Raw genomic sequence first — 23,336 nt, forward strand, 5'->3', positions numbered from 1 at the left:
TCATTACCGAACGGCCATATTCTTCGTTCGGTATTCCGGGAGCACTATCGGTAACACTCCCGACCTATGTCGGCAGTCATTCGGAGACAGCGATCAATTTCCGAGCGTGAGTGCCGAGTTTCTGGACCCATTACCGAACGCCGTGTTCCCTGCTCGGTAATCTCGGAGCACCCCAGTAACAGTCCCTACCCCTGTCGGTAGTAAATCCTAGACGGGGACTCAGAGTGCCGCAGCGACTTCGGCAAAGACCAATCACTTCTGCGGTCTTTGCTAAACGTTGTAAAGTGTGCCTGTGCCGACTAGCCGTATTTTTGAAGACACTTTATCCCAAACGAAGTAGTCCGTGGGCACCTCTACTTGCACGGGCGCTTTTCTGTCCAGCCTGCTGAGCACGCATGTACATACACTCTAAAGTTAGATACACCCATGCCGACCTCCCTGGACGATGTGGCACAATGTTCTAGTGTGTGTGGCCAACTTTGGTAGGTTTAGCGAAAGGCGATCACCGCCCCCGAGATATGTCATGAAAAAATGACATAGAGATCACCATACGCTGGCGTACTCGTTCACAGATGGAGGGTACCAGATCAGCCCCTTATCGTGTTTGGCTAATGGCTCTGGATAAAACAGGGAGTGCTCGCACCTGCCAATGCATGGCAAACATACATACTGTTTTTGGTGTAGCAGAGAAGCACACATCTGTCCCTCATAAGATTCAGGCGTTCCTAGTATGAGACAACAACTTTAGGATATTTTAAATCACCGTTAGAACGAAGTCGCCCAGTTTCACGAAGTTCTCTATCGAACTGCGTCCACTGTTGCATATGTCTTTATTTCACAACATATGCATTGGTGATGACTCCATGCAATATTTTATAATAGAAGCATTTGGAACATGTTCACATGGAAGGTATGTACATTATGCAGCAAACATGATGTTGAACGGATTCGAACTGGTGGAGATATGCAATTGGGGCCCACACAGTGCTTTGCCATGAAGTCGTCTGGCTTCACATCCTGTTCCCTCTCTCAAACGCAACAATGTGCCATATCTCACCACAACCTGTTCCGATCACCGAGGTTTTTTCGGCATTGGAACGCAGCGGCATACGGCGTCCATTATCTGAGGTTACACACTTCCCTTTGTACTCACACGCTGCGCTATACTATGTTTCATGGGTTTAGAACAAATGTCACAAAATGAACGATATGTGCCATTGACGATATCTCTTTCATTCAGCCAGTCATTCGAGTACGTGATTGCTGGTTTGACATACAGTTGAACGCATACCGATTGTTGCATATGTACATTGCCCATCTGTAGGAAGGAAAGCCGTTACACCACATGAGAAAACATTTGTGGGAGGTAAGAGAGTGCTTGAGAAGCTCACAGTCGCTCTCACAGCAACATCGAACCTTTGCGTACGATACTGTTCCGCAGTTGACGCGACGGAATTTATACGCTGACAATATTCGCAATAGATTACCTCTGTGATCCATTCGTACGCGTTGAATGTGCACTCCCTTCGTACGTGTTGAACATTCGAGAGGGCACAACACTTTCAGCGTGCAGACTGAGTGCCGAGATGTCCAATGCCGAGCGTGTCATGGACACTTCCGGTGACAGTTTGGACTACCGCACTCGAACACCGATCAGCTTCCTCAATGCCGGAGCAAACATCCGTTACCGGTGTGCAACATATTGTCTAATCGATCGCAATCGTGACTATTGTCGTTCAGGATGCAACAGATAGAAGACGGCTCGTGAAACATGCTCAGAACATCTTCATCGTGATCCTTACCATCATGTCGAGTAACAACAACAGTCGACCGGGGAGTGATCTCCACATCCTCATTCTTCACACCATGCAAGAGGCATTGGCCACGCGTTTGCGATACACTGCAAGTGATAAAGTCCACCCCTTTCGCGAGATTGGGTGTCCTGGTGGGCTGCAACACCGATTATTTGCTGCTGTTCTTCAAGCCGCCGATCGCATTCATGCCGCATGCAGCTGCCAATGTAAAAGTCCTCTTATTTTTACACGTGCATACCCGCGACTGAGGTTCCGTTAGATAACGTGGACTGGAAGCTAGAGGAGTACATGAAGATGACTCCGAAGACCCGCGGTGTAGCGACTGAGCAGCAGAAAGACCGGCTGAAAGATGCATTTCCGGTAGAGCCGCCGGGAGAGTCCGGTATTCCACCGGCAATCAATGTCCCAGCTACCATCGCCGATTCCGACGGTGTCATTCTCGCATGGATTCTTCCCGACCTCCTCCCAGTGGATATACAGGTTTGTAACATTGAGATGTATGTTATAACTTGTTAATCAACATTCATCCAAGACAGAGCTATGGCGGTCAACGGACGGCCTTGCTCCAATTCTAGACAAGCCGTCACCGAACACCGATTCATGGCGCCTCTGGAAGGAGAACTTCAAGCACGACAAACACACACTCTGTGGTCTTCTCAGTATCGCACCGCAGATGGTTCCTCAAGGAGTACGCACTTTAATACAGTCGCTTTGGTATCACTAAAAATATTCTGCAGGGACGAAACGGTCCACAACCCTCCAAGGGCTTCGCCGAGCGCGAAGTGCAGGAATGGCTGGAACGCATTACCGAAGTCGGTGCTATCCTCGACGCGGTGATGCAAATCGTTGCTCCAAAACAGTACCGGCAAATCATGGAGTTTCTGAATGAACACATCGCCCCACACATTCCTTGGCCGGTGACCGGTATTGCGCTGCAGATCATATGGAACCGGAAGACCACATATCACCGTGACCAGAACAGTTTCCACCTGTGGTACGACCTCCTGGTCACCGTCGGCAACTATGGTGACCAGGCATATCTTGGACTGCGCGGCCTTGGTTACTCAGTCCCATACTCACCTGGTACTGTTGCCATCATCCTGGCTAAATACGTCGAACACGGAGTACCGGAAGTGGAGGAGACTCGGGTCGCGATTTCCTGGTACAATCGCCGGGAGATGGTCAGGGTATGGGGTGGGGAGGACATGTCGACGACTGCCGAATCGGACATTCAGTCGCTAATGCGTTCGGTAATGGACGCTGTTATCAGTCGTGGACTTTGAAAAAGATGTCACAAGGTGGAACTCATCGTCAAATACACGTTACAGCGCAAATATATGCAGATATTACAATAAAACAATCGTCACTGCTTTGTCTTCGTCCGCTTCCGAACTTGGCTACCTTCACCTGCCGTCCCGGACCTCTGACGCGTTGTCCGCTGCGTCTGCTCTCTATCATTACCGGACGAAGTACCGGGCGCCTGTGCGGCTGCACCAACTGCTCCGGTTGGCGGAGTGGACGTAATCTTGACACCCGCCGCGAGCCCGGCGGCAGTGATCTGGACTGCACGGGTGGACCGCCGCTAGATAAGTCACGTTAGCACACTGGTTATGCCGAGTGACTGTGAACTATACCGGCGGTTGTTGAAGGTGCTTTGCAGTTTCCTTCGGCGCAGCCCCCGCGACCTTCATGCCAGTGGTTCCCTCGGTTTCGTCAGCTGTTCCATTGCCGGGCAATGTCGAGGAGGATGGTCCAGCACCTAGATGGATTAGCGGTGCTGGTTATAAGCCATGAGACATTGTAGCCCTTATTACCGAAGCACTCACCGTTGTCCGCAGCTTTTCCCTTCTTCTTCACCGGGCGTGGCATTGGACCGGTCCGTTTCGGCTTCCACCCAGCTTCGAGCGTCAGCTCCATCATATCGCAGAGGACATTCATGCGCTCAGGGAAGGATCCTTTGAGGAGATTACTTGCGCCGCAACGCAATAGCGTCAAGGCGCTCTGCCCGAAATCATCTCCGCTGTCGAATTCCGGCGGAGGGGACTCCTCTCGGAAGTCGTTCGCTTGACGCGAGTCTCGGGCAAGGAGTCCAAACACCAAGCAGATCCTTTGCACCGAGACGCGGTCAAGATCCTCGCGGACCGATTCATCGCCGATCCAGTCGAGCAGTCGGACCATCTCTTGTGCGTCGTTGTAGAGATCATGGCCAACAAACCCGTGGACGTTAGCCCATGTTGCCCACGGAGCGGGTGGAATGGGTGGAATGTCCACCTTCGTCTCGAGCTATGATAGTGATATTATTATTATGTCTTCGGCACTGAAGTCGCCCACTCACCGCCTTGGCTACACGGGTCAGGAGGTTCTGGTACTGCGTCTCGGCGCACAAGCTCTCGAGGAACGGGACGACCCCGCCGGGTTTGACACCGTACGGTGCCGGACGCACCGCCGGAAGTACGGTTGTTCGACGCACAACCGGCGAACGGAGGCCTGACGGCGGTGGTGTCCTGACTTCGACGTACCCTGGGCCGTCATAGTCTTCCGACGCACCAGTGGGTGTCTCGTCAATACCGAGCGACTTCCGAACCTCATCACCGTCGCCATCCTCATCTTCTTCTTCGTTCTCCTGATCCTCCTTGTCGCTCGCGGTGTTGTCGTCGGAGTCGTCGTGGCCACCATCACCGGATCGGAGCTCGTCGAACTCATCCTCTTCCCGGTCCTCCTTATCAGCCTCCTCCTCGAAGAATTTGTCTTCGTCGTCCTCGTCAGAAACAGTTGCCCTTCCTTTTCCACTTCTGCCACGCTTCGCCATCTTGCCCTTCTTGCGACGCGTAGGCTTACCGGTTTCGGTAATGTTGGTGGGTGCGTTCTCGGTGACGTCATCACAAAGGAGGGCTCGGTATTGACCCGGGATATGATCGGCAGTGGGCTTATACAGACCGCGCAAGAGGTGGAAGCGCCCTTCCGGAACTTGAAACACCTTCCCCGGCTCAGGCTCGGTGAAGTCTTCCGGTACCGGTAATGATGCCTCAGTCCTCAGGATGTGCGTAATCTGTTACGTCTGAGGGCTTATTCCAGCTGGAATACGACCTAGGCACCTTGTGGTTATGGTGGCGATGCTCAGAGCGCTTGCGTGCTGTCGAGCGAGTGCGAGCGACAACGAGTGAGATTGCGCGTAGTTAGGTAGACGTAGTAGTACAAGAGGAGATTCAAGTCTGGGGAGAGGGCGCTCAGAGGCGTCGTCCTTATATACATGTGGAGAGTGGGGGAGTCATATTAACTGCGAGTCACGACGAGTCCGTATGAGATGTCTCAAGTCACCCATGACCTACGATGACTAGGGGCGTTCGACGAGTCATGGTGTAGCAGCGTGAATCGGGATGAGTCCGTACGAGTCGGAGATATTTAGTAGGTGTTTAGAGAGTGTACATATCGGGGGAGTGGGGTTATGCATAGAAATTAAATGGGGTAACGCACTGGCGTCCTCAATCGTAACATCAGCTCCCTCTCCCGGAGAGGGTCGTCCCGACCTCCTACGTGGTGGTCGACGTTGTCGCGTCCGCGGGGGCGTGCCCGATGCCGACAGCCGTGAGGTCCGAGGCGATCTGAATCGACACCCGATCGACGTACTCCTGGATCGCGAGGTGAGGACCCTCGTAGTTCCGGAGTATGGTGATGGTGGGTTGGTCGAACTTCTCGCGGTAGGCGTTCCACCGTTGGGTGTCGACGATCCGGTTCTCGATGACTTCGTCGCACGGGGCGTCGATGTGCTGGGCGATGGCTTCAGCAACTAGAAGGTGTAGGTCGTGTCGAATCTTCGCGTGCACTTGGGGGAAGCCGATCTCAAGGTATTCATAGAGACGTGCGGGGGTGAACAGCTCCGGCCAGGAGTCCAGACGCGCGCCGAGGTAGTGGTCGATGCCGACGTGGGCGGTGATGACATACTGACCTGTTCCCGCTTGGACGCGCCACCGAGGCGTGTGCGGAGGGGGGTGAACGAGAACGAGTTCATCGTCATGGAAGTCGATGATTTCCGCCTCAAGCTCGGCGAAGATGTCGTCGAGGGTGTTGTGGTGGCGTGGGCGTGGGGACTCGTCGGGCCCGGTGAGGGCGAGGTGTGAGGAGCTCGCGAGAGTTCCGGGGGGAAGGTTGAAGACTCCAAACTGAACTCCGGGTTCCGCGTTCACGGTCTGCGCTCGGACCCAGTTGCGGTGGACCATGAGGAGGGACTGGGCTGCGAGGAGGTCGGTGGTGGTGACTGGGGGTTGGTTTTCTTTGTTGGAGTCGTCGTCTTGCGTATAAGGAGGCGGCTGCGGCGTGGAGGTGTCTTGGGCGCGCGTTACCGCGGTGGGAAGGTCAAGTACAGGCATGAGGGGTGGGAGATCGTCTGTGGTGCCCGTGTTCACCGGCGTGAGGGCGTTCCAGGCGGCCTGGTTGCGGACTTGATCTTCGAGAGCGGGCTCGCTGGGGGATCCCCATTCTACAATGTCGGACGGGATGTTTCCCCAGGGGGGAAGGTGCTGCTGATTGGTGGGGAGTAGGTCGTCGAGGGCAGCCACGACCTCGATACTAGTGAGCTGGTCGAGGGCGACGTCGGTGGCTCGTACGAGTAGGGCCCGGAGGGTCAGGGAAGCGTCCTTGGCTTCTGCCTTCTGGCTGGCCGGGGCTCCGGCGCGTTGCACAAAGTTGTCGACCTTCTTCCAGACGTCGAAGGCTTCGGTCGCGATGCGGTATTCGTTGACAAGGGGCTCGGTGTGGAGGATGTGTTGGGTGCGGTAGCGGACGTGGCCATGGAGCTCGGAGTGGGCGACGGTCCACCCGATGCGGTCCCCGAGGGTCCCTCAGCTCTCGTTAGTGCGATAGAGAGTTGGAAGGTGGTCGTAGTTGACTTGGGGGCGGTTGTTGATGAAGTCGGGAGTGTCGTGGATGTCCGGCATAGTGAGGCGGATGGGATAGAGGCGGGGAGCGCGACGAGGAGTAGAGCGGTGGTGGTGAGGCATCTGGAGAATCGCATTCGAGGTGAGAGTGGGATGAGGGTCAGGGGAGCTTATGTCTCTTCTTATATACCCTCAGGATATCGGGCATGTTCTTCAAATGGTGCTCGGGTTCCCATGAGTTTTCCGCTGACTCCCAGCCCTTCCACGTCACCAGGTATTCCAATTTGTCTCGTTTGCGTCCCCTCATTCGGTGGTTAAGAATAGCTTCCACTTCATGCTCTTCTTCGCCGTCTATGACGTCAGGAGGTGGACGTGGCAGGTCGGGGCCATGTGCTTTGGTGACTCGATATGGAGTCAGGAGCGCGGCATGGAAGACTGGATGAATCTTCCAAGTGCATGGTAGGTTTAATTTGAACGTTACGGGTCCCATGACTTCAGTGATAACAAAGGGTCCTTCTCGTTTAGGTGCCAGTTTCCAGTGTGGATATGGGAGACGGAGGTTGGTTGATTCTAGAAGGACCTTATCTCCCTTCTTGAATGAGATGAGCTGTCCCGGTGATCTTCGTGCCATTGCCGCGGCTGCGTGATTATGGGCTGCAATTGTATTTTCTTGGTCAGCTCGGAGGGCGGAGAGCCGTTCTTCCGTGCTTGGGTATTTCGGGTTCTTCTGTGGGAGTTTGACTAGTTGTGATTGATAACCATAGAGTAGTTCGAACGGCGATTTCTTTGTTACTGAATGTGTGCGTTGATTGTGCGCGTATTCGAATTCCTTGAGGTGATCCGCCCATTCGTTTGGGTTATTGCCGCAATAGAGACGCAAAGCGAGGTCCAGTTCTTGGTTTACTCGTTCTGTTTGACCATCGGTTTGCGGGTGGTACGCCGTGCTTAACGCCGTTTCCATTCCCATCAGTTGGTGGAGTTCCCTGAACGCTCCTGCTGCGAATTGAGGGCCTCGATCAGAGATGATTTTAGAGGGGATTCCGAATCGGCTGAAGACTTGGTCCCATAGTAGTTTTGCTGCTCCTTATGCTGTGATATTTTTTGTGCATGGCGTGAAGATGGCCATTTTTGTAACGTCGTGGTCGACGACTACTTGGACTGCATTGTATCCGTTTGATTCTGGTAGATCTGTGATGTAGTCGGTGGTTATGACGTTAAACGGCCTAGTGTTCCCGCTGTGTGGGATCGGAAATAATCCTGTTTTAGTTGGGTGGGTGTTGACTTTGGTGGTTTGGCATTTTGCGCATCCTTTTACATATTCGGTGATGAAGTTACGCATTCCGTCCCATATATAGTCTCTTTTGACTAGCTCGAAAGTCTTTTGAATCCCAGGGTGGCCCATTACCGCTGGCTCGTGATAGGTTTTGACAATGTTGCGCTGGAGGTTTTCGTCAGGTGGTACGTAGATACGTTCCTTGAATAGCAACAGTCCTTCTTCTTTCCAATCGCTCGGCTTGCCCCAGGCAGGTCATGGTTTGTCAGTTGCTTTTGTTGTCAGGAATTGTATTAGGTCCGGGTCACGGGCTTTGTTGTTTCGGATTTGTTGGGAGATGTCAACTTGGACGGAGTTAAGTGAGAAAATTTGTTCCGGTAGCATGATCATGTCCTTGTTATCATCCTCCCCCTGTTCATGATCTGTTCTCCTGGACAGAGTGTCGGCTTGCGCAATTGTTTTTCCTGGATGATGTTTCAACGTGAAGTTGAACTCGTTCATGTAATGATGCCATCTTGCTTGTCTTGGGTTTAAGCGTTGCGCGGAGCGGAAATACGTTAGGTTCTGGTGGTCTGTGATGACTTCTACTGGGTGTGGTGATCCTTGCAATAAATGTCGCCATTCTTTGAATGCTCGAATGATTGCGAGTAATTCCCTGTCGTAGATCTGATAGTTTCATTCTGCTTCTGTGAACGACTTTGATAGATATGCGCATGGGTGCCATATTCCGTCCACTCCTTTCTGGCGTAGTACTGCTCCTGTTGCTACTTTGGACGCGTCACATTCTACTTGGAATGGTTCGTAGGGATCCGGCATCTTGAGGATTGGTCCGGTCGTGAACCGATGCTTCAACTCTTGAAAGGCTGCTTCACAGTCTTCGTCCCATTTGAACGGAGCATCTTTTCGCGTTAGCGATGTCAATGGTTTGACCACTTTTGAGTAGTCCTTGATGAATCGCCTGTAGAAATTTCCAAAGCCTAGGAAGGCCTGTACTTCTTTCAGTTTGGTTGGTTGCTTCCATTCCAGTACTGCTTTGATTTTTACTGGATCCATGGCTATTTCGTCGGGGCGTATGATTGATCCGAGGAACTCTACTTCTTGTCTATCAAATTCGCATTTGGATGGTTTCAGGTAGAAGTCTAGTTCTTGAATTCTTTTGAGAACTCTTAGCGTTCTCCTGTGATGTTCTTCTAAGTCATTGGAGAAGATTAGAATGTCGTCGATGTAGATAACCATCCATCCTTCGCGAATGAGGTCCTCGAAGTTTTGATTCATCATGCTTTGAAAGGTTGCTGGGGCGTTGCATAGTCCAAAGAACATTACTGTGGGCTCATACAGTCCTTTGGGGGTTATAAACGCGGCTTTCCATTCGTCTCCTTTCTTAATTCGAATATTGTTGTATCCAGCTCGTACGTCCAACTTGGTGAAGTACTTGGCCCCTTTAAGCTTATCCATTAGGTCGCTGATCAGTGGGAGTGGGTATGCATTTCGGATTGTTCCTTCGTTGAGGGCCCTGTAGTCTTGGACTGGTCGGAGTGTCCCATCTTTTTTTGGAATGTAGAAAAATGGCGAAGCAAATGGGGATTTCGATTTCTTGATATATCCCTTTCTCATGTTTTCTTCGATGAATTTCTCTAGTTCAGCTTGTTCCGTGAGGGTGAGGGGATAGATCTTGTTCCATCTCTTATCCTTGTGAAAATCGAAGCCTGGTTTTAGATTGATTGCATGGTCCCATGGTTTGGATTCTGGAAATCGTTCTGCGGCCTTCTTTTCAAATATCTTGCGGTATCCTTTCACGAAGTTCGGTAGGATTTCGTCCAACGGTACCTCGGGTTTCAGTTTATTTGCTTCAATGACGATTTCCGCTGACTTTGTGGCTCGTCGGATTTTGCTGGTTTCAAACCATTCTGTGAGGATTTTGGAGGGGTTGTGTGTCGGTTTATTGTCATCTGTGTCCGTTTCTAAGTATGCTAGTAACAGCTCTTGATCGTCTGCTTTGAGCGGGTACCCCCACAGAGTTCCTTTGGGGGGTGTGATTGTCTGTCGGGTTTTTTGTAGTACCTGTTGTTTTTTGATCCTTTCTTGCTCAATGGTCACTTTTCCAGTTTCCCAATTGATGATCGGATTGTAGTTTCGAATCCAGGGCATTCCAAAGATCACATCATCGCGTCCGATATTGGCCACATACCAGTTGGTGGGTAGTTTATTTCCGTTGAGAATAAAGTTTCCTTCTACGCGGTGAGTGATGTTTCCTGGGCTGTTGATCGTATCGTCCGCGTTCTTGAACCGGACCGGTACTGGTAGTAGTACCATCGGAAGTTTGTATTTGTCCACTATTCGCTTGTTGATAATTACTGCGTCGGCTCCTCAGTCGAGGAGGCCTTTGACTTCGACAGCGCTTTTTCCCACTTCGATGTGACCGTTGAGTAATAAGGCGTGTCTTCGCCGTTCGGTATTTGATACAAGGGTTACATGAATGGTGGTTGTATTAGGCAGATCTGGCGTCGATTCGTCCTGCCGCTTTAAAAATCCTCCGTCTCGTCGATTATGGTAGCGTTAATCTCGGCTTCAGAGTCGCTGGGAGGGTCGTCTTCTTGGTCCTCCTTCATGGCGCGAATCTTCTGCTGCGCTGGCTTTCCTTTCTTCTTGGCTGGGCAGAATCACGCTAGGTGCTTTCCCTTCTTGCAATAGAAGCATAGTCCCTTGCTTTGTAGGTCTTGTTCTTCTTCGGCAGAGAGTCGGTTGACTTCTCCACTTGGCTTCTTTGTGGTTGTGGCTTTAACCACCTTCGTCTTGAACCTTGGTTTGATCCCGAGGATCTTGTCCATGTCTTTCTTCATCTTCCAGTTCCTGTCGACATTGATGGCTTGCGCCATCCATGTGTTGAGGTCTGCAGGTACTGTGGCCATGTCTAGGATCTTGTTGCGTACTGGGGCATCGAGGGATTGTCGGTACCACGCTAGTTGGGCGCGTGGTTCCGTGATAAGCGCCTTCGTGATTAGATCCATGAAGGTTCCATTAAAGGTGTCGATGGACTCGTAATCCTTTGATGTCAGAGTACGTAGTCTGTTGGCGGCGTGCATTTCCTCATTGATGGGTGTGAAGGTAGCGAGTAGAGCCGCGAGGAAGTTCCTCCATGTTCCATAGCCTTGTCTGTTTCCTGCTGCATCGGTTTCCCAGGCTTGGCGTAGGACGGCTGTCTTCCAGATCGCTGCTGTACCTCCTTCCATGTAGGATAGGGCGGTAGTGATCATTGTCTGGTCGTCCGGGAAGTTGACGGGTCGTGCGTCGAATAGCAGGAGTAGAGCTTGTACAAATGTGTCAAGCTTGTCTCGGTCTCCATTGAAGGGTTCTGGTAGTTTGACCTTTCTCTTTCCTCGCATTGGCATGTAACCACCCAAAGGTCCTTGCAGAATATTTCCACCCGGATTGGCAGGTGGTCCTCCTCCCGGAGGTCCTTGCCCGGGCCACCCTCCTCCTTGCCCAGGAGCAGGTGGTGGGTTTCCTTGTGGTTCGGGAGTTGGGTATCGCGCGATCCCTGAGAGTCGGGGTAGCACTGTTGATGTCCAGGCGGCTGCTGAAGCGCTTGCATTTGTGGGGTTTGTGCTTAAAGCAAAGCTTGGCACTCCTCGTTGTTTGAAGCTCCATTGAGTTTCTTCCATTCTTTGCTGGAGTGTTCTCGCTGCTTCTTCGTTACGTTGCCTCCTCATTTCTTCCCAATTGAAGTTCAAGGGGCTTCTTCCTGAGTCATGGTCGGATTCTTCCTCTGGCTGTACTGGTTCAGTGATGGTGGTCCGTACCACTTCTGTTTCTGTCACCGTTGCCATTTCTGGTTCTGGTTCTTTGCGTTCGGGGGTTACATCTGGTTGTTTACCCGTGCGGCTTGTTCCTGGGATTGGGGCCGTTACTGGTTCTTCCTTGGTTGTTAAGGATCTGGGTGTGAGTCTGGGTGAATCTTTCGCTCGTTGTCCTGAGGCACCTGTGGTTACCCCAATTGTAATACAATTGCCCAGGAGCCTGCAGAACGGGTTTTGTTAACCCCCACCAGGTGGTCATTGTACTATATCCCTACCAGGGCATTGTAATAAGCCATAAGTCTAATGACAGAACTTCTGCAGCCTTGTAATAAGCCTCGCCACTAATAACAGAAGGCCCCCAGGGCTGTAATAAGTTGATATTCTAATGACAGCACCCTCCCAGGACTGTAATAATCCTTGTTTCTAATGACAGAAGGTCTCCAGAGCTGTAATAAGTTGGAATCTTAATAACAAAGTGTCCCCAGGGCTGTAATAAGCCTCGTCTCTAATGAAAGAAGCCTCCCAGGGCTGTAATAAGTTGGTATTCTAATGACAGAGCATCCCCAGGGTTGTAATTAGCCCCGTTTCTAATGACAGCACCTCCCCAGGGTTGCAATAAGCCCCGTTCCTAATGACAGAAGGCCCCAGGGTTGTAATAAGTCGATATTCTAATGAAAAAGTGTTCCCAGGCTTGTAATAGGCCCTGTTTCTAATCACAGAACCTTCCCAGGGCTGTGATAAGTTGATACCCTAATGACAACAGCCCCCAGGCTTGTAATAGGTCCCGTTTGTAATGACAGAACATCCCCAGGGTTGTAATAACTCACGTCAGGTACTATCCAGCTATTAATAGCCTCATATCATCGCTGGCCTGGCCAGCTATTAATACCTGGTATACAGGTACCCTACCCTGCCCTGCAGCCCCCAATTGGGTGAATAGCAGCTGCCTACAAGATAGCTATCAATAGCAGTGGATAGCAGCAGGTCCCTGCAGCTGAAATAGGGTGCAGTAGCTGGTTCCCGCACGTAAACGGTAGGGGTTGCACAGCTGGGCAGGGTGGGAAAACAACCAGGCACTATGTATGGATCAAAAGAGGCATCATATAGCTTCCAAACGCATCCAAGAGCATGCCATTCGGAGCAGTATTGGCGGAGATACAGGTGTACCCCCGTTTTTGCCGATGGGCACATCCACTAGAATTGGGAATTGTGGATGGATCCCCTCCGTTCTTTTTGCATGGTGTGTGGTTCTCTCTCCAATAGGTGGGATTGAAGTCCGATCGCGAAACGATGAACACAATCTGGATTAGATTGCCGGTTACGCTTCAGCCACAGCACTTTTGATAGCTTGATACCTCTGCACCACATCCCCCGATAAGCATTTGGTTTTTTGCAGTCTCTTACATCAATGTATGAGGACACACTCTGGGTGTCATTTGGACGTGAAACACTCTGAACATGTCCCTGCGCATCTGTGCACATTCAACACCCCTTCATTCATAGCTCCACAACCGTTGCTCCGATCGCCACGCTGCTTGCTGCAACCATTCGGCATTGTAAAGCTCAACCAATATCAGGTTTCAAATCTCTTATCGCACATCTGATAGCTTTGGTAACCCCACATCTCACCTTCAGTTTACCCCCTGATCTGAGGCCACTCGCTAGTCTGATAGTAGCATATGTACTTGATCTGAACTCAGATAGAACACAGCTTCAAGACGCAAAAAGAATCTTGTTGATCGGCCAAGAATTGGCTGAGATGTCACAGCGGGGTCTGGAATGGGTGCACTTTTGCTTCACAGCTGCACCTCTCACTTCACACCCACATATGCAGGCATGAAGTGATGTACTTACCCCCCAATATGGCAGTGATGCTCAATTGAGTTCAATAGCACACTCAAACATGTTCCATGAGTCATTACACCATTTTAATGGCTGTGTGGGCCCAATTGCAGGTTTGTGTGAAGTGAGAGGTGCAGCTGTGAAGCAAAAGTGCACCCATTCCAGACCCCGCTGTGACATCTCAGCCAATTCTTGGCCGATCAACAAGATTCTTTTTGCGTCTTGAAGCTGTGTTCTATCTGAGTTCAGATCAAGTACATATGCTACTATCAGACTAGCGAGTGGCCTCAGATCAGGGGGTAAACTGAAGGTGAGATGTGGGGTTACCAAAGCTATCAGATGTGCGATAAGAGATTTGAAACCTGATATTGGTTGAGCTTTACAATGCCGAATGGTTGCAGCAAGCAGCGTGGCGATCGGAGCAACGGTTGTGGAGCTATGAATGAAGGGGTGTTGAATGTGCACAGATGCGCAGGGACATGTTCAGAGTGTTTCACGTCCAAATGACACCCAGAGTGTGTCCTCATACATTGATGTAAGAGACTGCAAAAAACCAAATGCTTATCGGGGGATGTGGTGCAGAGGTATCAAGCTATCAAAAGTGCTGTGGCTGAAGCGTAACCGGCAATCTAATCCAGATTGTGTTCATCGTTTCGCGATCGGACTTCAATCCCACCTATTGGAGAGAGAACCACACACCATGCAAAAAGAACGGAGGGGATCCATCCACAATTCCCAATTCTAGTGGATGTGCCCATCGGCAAAAACGGGGGTACACCTGTATCTCCGCCAATACTGCTCCGAATGGCATGCTCTTGGATGCGTTTGGAAGCTATATGATGCCTCTTTTGATCCATACATAGTGCCTGGTTGTTTTCCCACCCTGCCCAGCTGTGCAACCCCTACCGTTTACGTGCGGGAACCAGCTACTGCACCCTATTTCAGCTGCAGGGACCTGCTGCTATCCACTGCTATTGATAGCTATCTTGTAGGCAGCTGCTATTCACCCAATTGGGGGCTGCAGGGCAGGGTAGGGTACCTGTATACCAGGTATTAATAGCTGGCCAGGCCAGCGATGATATGAGGCTATTAATAGCTGGATAGTACCTGACGTGAGTTATTATAACCCTGGGGATGTTCTGTCATTACAAACGGGACCTATTACAAGCCTGGGGGGCTGTTGTCATTAGGGTATCAACTTATCACAGCCCTGGGAAGGTTCTGTGATTAGAAACAGGGCCTATTACAAGCCTGGGAACACTTTTTCATTAGAATATCGACTTATTACAACCCTGGGGGCCTTCTGTCATTAGGAACGGGGCTTATTGCAACCCTGGGGAGGTGCTGTCATTAGAAACGGGGCTAATTACAACCCTGGGGATGCTCTGTCATTAGAATACCAACTTATTACAGCCCTGGGAGGCTTCTTTCATTAGAGACGAGGCTTATTACAGCCCTGGGGACACTTTGTTATTAAGATTCCAACTTATTACAGCTCTGGAGACCTTCTGTCATTAGAAACAAGGATTATTACAGTCCTGGGAGGGTGCTGTCATTAGAATATCAACTTATTACAGCCCTGGGGGCCTTCTGTTATTAGTGGCGAGGCTTATTACAAGGCTGCAGAAGTTCTGTCATTAGACTTATGGCTTATTACAATGCCCTGGTAGGGATATAGTACAATGACCACCTGGTGGGGGTTAACAAAACCCGTTCTGCAGGCTCCTGGGCAATTGTATTACAATTGGGGTAACCACAGGTGCCTGAGGTGGTCCTAACAATCCTGGCCAGCTTCGGGGGCATAGGTTGGGATTGTTCCTTGGTTTGCAGTGGCTTCCACAGTCGTTCAAGGCCTGTGGGATATTGTGCTGCAAATAGTTCTTCCTGTAGTTCTGATACTGGCTCGTATGGGGGTTCTAGTTCTGGTGCCTTGTACTTTCTGGCTGCCCAGTATCTGATGGGACAGCGTTGTGTGGTGCACCGTTGATATCCTCGTCTAGTAATGTGATAGTCGGCAGTATTGGCTGGGTTGAAGATATGAGCGTAGTCCTTGCACGATCTATCGGGTTCTTCGCTCGCTTCAGTTGACATTCAAATATTCTTGAACCGTTTCGAGAGCGATGCGAACTCGTTTGAGTGCTTCGAGGCGGTTGGGGTAGTCCGGATGGATGAAGTTACCCCTAAAGTTGAATACAAATTGTTCAAGATCGGCTACTTCGAACTGAAGGCGTTGCACGAGCTTGGTGATTGGGTCGTGCGCGTGAAGAGGTAGTTCAATTGGTTCTTCGTCCAGGTCTGGAACTCCGTAGAATTCGCCGAGAGTATCGTCCAGGTCTGTGAGTTGTTGATGGAGTGTTTCCAGTTCGAGTGCTCCAAATCTTTCTATTAAGATGGGTTCGGTCTGGAGTGCGCTCAGGTTTTCTCCTCCTTGCCTTAGGGCTCTTCTAAAGGTGTAGTATTCTTCAACAGTATCTTCGCTTGAATTGTCTTCTGCTTGAGCCTGTATCGCAGTTCTCTCTTCGTCTTCGTTGATTATTGTGTCGAAGGGAGTATAGGGCTCTGGTACTGGGCTATGGACTTCAATGCGAAGGGTGGGTCGTCCGTGAAGAGGGGTCCTTGGCAATAGAATGAGCGGGGTTCCAGGTGCAGCGTATAGGTGTGAGTTGCGGGAGTTTTCCCTTTGGCTGGTTTCCGAACTCGCGTATTGCTGAACGATATCCGTGATGTCTGATGTTTATACTGTGTTCTGCGTTCGAGCAGTACACAGCCTTCCTTGGTCCTAGATAGATCCTCTGCACTTATAGAAGTGGAGGGTTCGAGACTTGAATCTAATGTTACGTCTGAGGGCTTATTCCAGCTGGAATACGACCTAGGCACCTTGTGGTTATGGTGGCGATGCTCAGAGCGCTTGCGTGCTGTCGAGCGAGTGCGAGCGACAACGAGTGAGATTGCGCGTAGTCAGGTAGACGTAGTAGTACAAGAGGAGATTCAAGTCTGGGGAGAGGGCGCTCAGAGGCGTCGTCCTTATATACATGTGGAGAGTGGGGGGAGTCATATTAACTGCGAGTCACGACGAGTCCGTATGAGATGTCTCAAGTCACCCATGACCTACGATGACTAGGGGCGTTCGACGAGTCATGGTGTAGCAGCGTGAATCGGGATGAGTCCGTACGAGTCGGAGATATTTAGTAGGTGTTTAGAGAGTGTACATATCGGGGGAGTGGGGTTATGCATAGAAATTAAATGGGGTAACGCACTGGCGTCCTCGATCGTAACATAATCCAGTTCTTCTGAGCGATGACTGACATCTTGCTCATGCAGTCAAACTTGTCCTTGAATTCTGTCGTCAGGTATTCTCCCGGGATGTATTTTTCGAGTTCCAGTTTGATGGTGCTCCATGGGACAGAATTGAGCAAGACGCCGTCCCCAGTTGCGAGACCTATTGCCGAACTTTAGTTTGCAATACGCATTAATGATATTCACTGACTCAGATGAAGACGGAAAAAGTCGCAACCGTGAGCGTAAACGTCCTTTGTTGTCATCTTCTTCCCATTGCGAGGAGAACAATATGGCTGCGGCAGACCATACTTGTATTCAAACGGGACCGTCGTTGAGCGATCCCGCCGCTGCCGACGAAAGAGGTTGTGATCACGGAGCGCCTAATATTACGGTAATGAGCGGTAATACACGGCAATGTGCAGAGTCTTTACCGGGGGGCCCTCATCGCCGGCCATGCCGAGGAGCCTACCGAACGTGTCCAAGCAGGCCACCTTCGTGTTAGTGTCCCAGAGCTCGTGCTTTTGAAGCGCAGTAGCATTGTCAATGTACTGCGTGGTATCGTCGCTGAGAATGGAGTCAATACACATTAGTGGGGCGACAGAATTTTCTCACAAATGGGTATTGACCTGACCGCCAACAGCTGGGCGGGTTGTGTATATAAAGACTGCTGCACCACAAATACGGAACAAGAACTTGATAAACTCTTCGACAATGTGGACCATATTCTTGTTTGCGTAGCTAACCGATAATCAATACCGACGGCGGTACACATGCAAACCCATGCGTACTCTCGCTGAACATCCGGAGGTGGCGGCTTCGTGTTGTACTCGGCAGCCAAATCCAGCCACTCCTCTTGCTCCTCCTCGTCGAGCAGCTTCCACATCTCCACTGCCTGGCTGTTTTTCATGCCAAACGTCGCGTCCTTGCCCGCCTGCTGTTCAACTTCTTTGAAGTTCTTACTGTACCAGAGGCCACGACCGGTGAACAACCTGAGACCGCACCAGTCCGGTGTTCCCTCCTGGTGGTCGGCAGTGTGGTTGCTGAACCACAGCGAACATTTCTGCGCAGATTGAAGAAAGAATTCTTGTTGGAATCACCTAGAGACTCACCTTTTGCACGAAGCCTGCCAAGAACGGGGCGTCAAGACCTCGCTGATGCAGAAAGACCTCCACCAAGTTCTTCTCAATTGTCCGGCGGGTTGCCGTTTGTGCAGGCTTCCACTTCTCTATCGCTTTTCGCATCTCCGAAACCTCGGACTTCTTCCACTGGAAATCTGAAAACGGGTCTTCGGGAGCGTTTTTGGTAGTTGACATTGCGCAAGCAGAGTGGGAAAGACGGCGGTGTGATGATCGAGGGAACGGTTGATGTGTCGAGGACAGTCAATCCATCTCAGACCCGGAATTTTTTGTATACATTTATTTGGTCCCGTTTCAACTCAGCGAACAGTAGGAGTATGTCTTTGCCGAGTCCTTGATATCATCGATACGAGCAAGCTTTCCCCTCGCTCGTCTGTTCTCTCACTCTGCCATCATGCCCCTCGCCAATCCCCAGCAAGCTCGAGTACTCAATACTACAACTTCGCAAACGTATTACACCAAGGACGGCCACAGGCGCACCAAGAAACGCAAGATCGACCCAGGCCCACCGGTTTACGCATCAGCCGGTGGCTCAGAGGACTACCGGAGCGGGGCCTCACGAGTGCCGGATCCGACCCCTCAATCAGACGCACGTGATGATGGAACCGCTTGGGAGATGCCCGAAGTTACGCAGCTGGGGCCCAGCGAGAAAAAATCCAAATACAAGGCAATTGTCTTCTGAGTTTTTGCCTCACTCTGCTCATACTCTGTGCAGAAGCAAGTGACCATGCATGAAGAATGGTTACCTCTGGCTCCAACGTTCTTGCTAAGGCTGTTTGCGGCTCGATCCGTGGGTGAGCCGGATCCGAACCCACGGATCAGGGCCCTTCTGGAGGCTTGATCCAGAGCCGCATGGTTCTGATCCTCTGGAAGAGCTGGAGCCGCAGCTCCAGCTCCGGCTCATTCGTGGGTTGAGCCGCAGATCCGCACGTCTAATGCACCTTTCAAGAGATATATTGATGGTATGTTATGTAAATCTAATGTACTATTGACACAGGGGCGACGCGGGCGACGTGGGCAAGGTGAGCGATGTGGGTCAAGCGGGGGACGTGGGCGACACGGGTGGGACGGGCGACAGGGGGACAAGGGTGGGCAAGGGTGCGATGGGCGACGCGGATGGGTAACGGCGAGACGGGCACGAGGTGCGTGGGCGAGGGCGAGGGCGCGAGGGCGTGCAAGGCGGGTAATGCGGGTGGCGCAGAGCAGGGCGTGCGGAAAGGCGGGTGACGCCGGCGCAACGTGGGCGTAAGACAGGGGCGGCGAGAGGTTCGCTGGACAAGGGTACGCAGGGGCAGGATGAGGGTGTGGCAGGCGACACCGAGCAGGCGGACGATGTGGGCGAAGGTGACACAGACGAGGGTGACAAGGAGGCAGGCGAGGGCGAGGCGAGGACAGGGCGAGGTGGTGGAAAACACGAATGAGGGGAAGGCGGAGAGGGCGAGGGTGAGGACAATGCTGACAAGGTGGGGGACATGGGGGTGATACGCGGGCAACACGGGCGAGGCTGGGATAGAGAGCGCGACGGAGGGGGCGAGGACCATCTGGGGAGTGGGTCAGCGCCGTCAGGGAAACCCCCAACTCCTAATTAGGACTATTTAGCACTAATTAGACCAATAGTCAGGAATAGTTGATTAGGACTATTTAGAAGTCCCAAAAACTAATCTAGTCAAATAGACAGGGATAGTCGTAGGCGTAGGCAAGCATTAGTTCATACATCTGGACATAGTAGGGCTGCTCAGAAATAGTTCAGATTAGCGGACCAATATCAGGGACAGTCACACAGATAGAGGTGATGAGAACGAAATTTATTGGCAAAGACGACTAGACTACACAAAGTATCGTGCAAGACAACCAGCTATTTACAGAGCTACAGGGCCTTCCCCACTGGCATGAATGTCTATGCAGTAACGAGAGCGACACGGAGGTGGGCGACACTGGCGGAGGAGGGCAGCGTGGGTGGAGGTGGCGGACGGGGGCGGAGGACGCCGGCAGGAGGGCGACGCGGGCAGAGATGGGCGACGCAGAGAGGGCGACGCGAGAGCATTACGTGGGCGAGATGGGCGAGGGCGAGAGGGGCGAGGCGGTGGGTGAGGGCGAGGTGGGCGAGGTGGACGAGGACGACGCAGGGCCGACGCAGACGCAGACGATGCGGATGACGTGGGCTCTGGGTGAGAGTGCGGGCGACGCAGGGGCGTGATGTGGGTGACGTGGGGGAGATGCGGGCGGCATGGACAATTGGGAGAGGTAGGAGACGCGGGCGAGGTCGGCGACGCAGAGACGGTGGGGTGAGACGGCGACGCGGAGACAAGACGCGTGTGAGGACAGGTAGACGAGGTCGACACGGGGCATGACGGGTGATGGCGAGACGGGCGAGGGCGACGCGAATGAGGGCGCAGCAGGCGACGCGGGCCAGGGCGAGATGAACCAGGTGGGCGACACAGGCAATGCAGGCGACGTAGGCGAAGCAGATGAGGCGGACATGGGCAAAATGGGTGACACGGACGAGATCAAAATGGGCGATGAGGGGGAGACGGGCGAGAATGAGTGAGTGAGCGAACGCAGGGCAGGCAAAACGGAGAAGACTTACCTCTAAGCACCGAGGTTGTGCCCTCCGTAACCTGTCATTCAAGGGTGTGAACCTTCACACGCGCTACCACCGCGGTGCAGGCCGCGCACGAGGGTTGTACACGGAGCGCGGGTGAACAGCGTTGCGGTGGGCGGCGTGGCGGCGCGCGGGTGAACAGTGTTGCGGTGGGCGGCGTGGCGGCGCGCGAGTGGCAATGGCGGCGCACCACGGCCACGTTGACGGAAAGAGCGTCCCGAGTACGTCAGTTGGGACGTGCTCATTGAGGGGATGGGGACGATGGCGCTGCTGGGGCTTGGAGAGGCGATGGGCTAGGTAGGAAGCGCAGGAGAGTAGAGCGGGAGACTCACCGAGACAGGGTCCTCACGCATTGTGAGGTCGGGAGGTTGAGGTGGGGGGCGCAGAATACGGGCTGGGGAGATGAAGGATGTGGAGGACGGCCCAAGAGAAGAACGCGTGAGAGTACTCACCAGGACAGAGCGAGGCTGCGGGAGCTCCCCACGATCCCGCATTTGCGATCTCCATGTTGAGGACATCACGCTGGACGTTCTTGGTGTGTTGCGGAGGTCTTTGCATGGCCAGCGGGAGGGAGGAGGTGAAGTGAAAGGCATGAGGGGACAATGAGCTGGCACCAAGGCACGCACGCGCGACCTGCACTTAGCGTGTGAATCGCATCCCGTAACGGTCCGAACCCCGCCAGCGCAGCTCGCCAACTGCCCTGGCTGACTTCGTACTCCTTATACCACCTCGGGTCATTCCCGACGACGCGCGAAGGCGGGGTGTCCGACTCAGGACACGACGCGTCCGAAGATGCCCCCTCTGAGGTCGCAGCTCGAGAACAAAGCCAGGCGACGCCTGTTACAGCGACCTCGACCTCGATCCCGACCTTCACCCATCTTCCTGGCCACGGACTCGTGACGAACACACCGCACAGAGGGGCTTGGAATATGGGGGTCGCAGCGATGTACCGCGGCCCCAGTTTTGGTGAGTCCTCCGCTCCACCCTCCTGCACTCCCAATGCCCACTCATCCCCTCTGCGGCCCTGTCGACAACTACGACAGGCCGAGGACGTTCGGCTCTGCATCGCCCTCCCTCTCGCCCTCCTCCGCGTCGCTCTTCTCCGCCCGCGGAGCCCGCCTGCTCTGTGTCGCCCTCCTCGCTGCCGTTTTCCCCCTCGCCCCGCTCCGCCCACGCTGCCCGTCCCCTTCACGCTGCCCGTCCAAATCGCCCGCCTCTGCGTCGCCCATCTTCGTGTAGCCCTCTTCCTCCGCGTGGCCCTCCTCCTTGCTGCTCTCCGTCTGCGCTCCCCGCCCATACCACCCTCCTCACCCTGCTTCGCCTGTGCCGCCGCTCATGCAGCTCGCCCACCTCCTTCGCGCCACCCGCCCCCACCTCACGCGCCTGCACCTTGCCCACCTCCACATTGCCCTCCTCACCGCTGCCCTCCTCCACGTTACCCGTCTTCCTGCTGCCCGCCTCTGCCTCACCACCTCCTTTGCCTCGCCCTCCTCCGCGTGTGGGTTGCCCACCTCCCCCCGCGTCACGGCCCTCCCGCGAGCCTTCTGCATTGCACTCGTTGCCATCGCCCCTTTGCCTTCCTCCGCGTCTCTCTCCCGCGCGCACGTCACCCGCGTCCTCCGCGCCGCCCTCCTACACCTTACCCACCATGGCGCCCACCTCCGTGTCGCGCGTCCTCCGCGCGCGCGGCCCTCCTCCCCGTTGCCTTAACACCAAGTTGTAGTAGCATGTAATAAATATATTTCATCTCTGGTTTATCTACAGAAGTGTGATGAACGGGAAGGGGGACAACAAGCACGAGTGACAGGACGCCCATGTGGCGACGGCCTCGACGGGTGTAAGGGTTGGGAGAGCATGACCTGCACCCATCCCGAGGCACCTGTATTAGTTCGGCATGGTTGGATAGTGAGGCTGATAGTGAAAGTTAGGGGCGGATAGACGAGGTCTCTGAGTGATAGTCACATGCAATGTCAAAATAGTCACATTACACAAGGGAGCCTGACAATAGTGGGCTGTTAAACTCCACTAGATGAGTTGAAACACAATAGTCATGATAGTGGGCCAATAGCACTAATATTATGGCTGTTAGTGCTAATTAGAATTTTGGGATTTCCCTGATGGCGGGCTGCCAGCGCGGAGGAGGTGACGTGGGGTGCGGGGGTGCAGGGGAGGACTCACCAAGGGAAATTGGGGTCGCGGGAGCTCACCGTGACCTTACAGAATGGCCGCGCGCGCGAGCGTGATGATGCCGCGTGGACGGAGATTGGGGTGACACGTGGACGTCGGTGACACGGGCGACGCGGGGCAGGCGGGAGACGAGGGCGACGCGGGGCAGGCGGGAGACGAGGGCGACGCGGGGAGACAAGGTCGATGCGGGGGCAAGATGGGGCTGAGATGACGTGGGCAGGCGACGCGTGCAAGGGCGACGCGTGCAAGGACGACGTGGGCACGAGGGCGAGGGTGGAGGGCGGACGACGCGGAGATCACGGAGGACGCGTGAAGGGCGGAGGACGCGGGGGTGGATGGCGCCAGGCGGACAACAACGTTGAGAGCGGAGGACGCGGCGGGTGGACGGCACGAGGACGGCGAGACGGCGAAGGCGATGTGGACAAGGATGCGGCGGGCGACGCGGGGGGAAAATCGGGCAGAGGGCGACGCGAGACGGAGGAGGGGAGGGCGAGCTGAGGACGGGGGCGAGCGAGGACGCAGGGAGCAGACT

At 53.4% G+C, this 23,336-nt stretch overlaps 3 protein-coding genes across 3 annotated transcripts; 1 reads left to right on the forward strand and 2 right to left on the reverse strand.

Annotated features, from left to right (window-relative positions):
* Positions 1-3,217: 3,217 nt before the first annotated feature.
* On the reverse strand, positions 3,218-4,623 carry BXZ73DRAFT_108531 (uncharacterized protein; the record flags this gene model as incomplete). The annotated part of the gene is made up of 5 exons (XM_048017172.1): positions 3,218-3,237; positions 3,288-3,396; positions 3,449-3,573; positions 3,641-4,097; positions 4,150-4,623. The coding sequence occupies 5 exons, from the start codon at positions 4,621-4,623 to the stop codon at positions 3,218-3,220; spliced, it is 1,185 nt and encodes a 394-aa protein (XP_047871077.1).
* An 11,188-nt stretch (positions 4,624-15,811) lies between these two features.
* On the reverse strand, positions 15,812-18,192 carry BXZ73DRAFT_108534 (uncharacterized protein; the record flags this gene model as incomplete). Its single annotated transcript, XM_048017173.1, has 7 exons — positions 15,812-15,982; positions 16,858-17,039; positions 17,088-17,259; positions 17,311-17,443; positions 17,492-17,617; positions 17,668-17,939; positions 17,989-18,192. 7 exons carry the CDS (start codon positions 18,190-18,192, stop codon positions 15,812-15,814), a joined length of 1,260 nt encoding a protein of 419 aa, XP_047871078.1.
* A 217-nt stretch (positions 18,193-18,409) lies between these two features.
* On the forward strand, positions 18,410-20,563 carry BXZ73DRAFT_83212 (uncharacterized protein; the record flags this gene model as incomplete). Its single annotated transcript, XM_048023882.1, has 6 exons — positions 18,410-18,688; positions 18,731-18,809; positions 18,838-18,921; positions 19,013-19,037; positions 19,921-20,183; positions 20,412-20,563. The coding sequence occupies 6 exons, from the start codon at positions 18,410-18,412 to the stop codon at positions 20,561-20,563; spliced, it is 882 nt and encodes a 293-aa protein (XP_047871079.1).
* Between the last annotated feature and the right edge of the window lie 2,773 nt (positions 20,564-23,336).

Source organism: Epithele typhae (assembly GCF_022376455.1).
Source record: "Epithele typhae strain CBS 203.58 chromosome Unknown BXZ73scaffold_168, whole genome shotgun sequence".
NCBI classification, from domain to species: Eukaryota; Fungi; Basidiomycota; class Agaricomycetes; order Polyporales; family Epitheliaceae; genus Epithele; species Epithele typhae.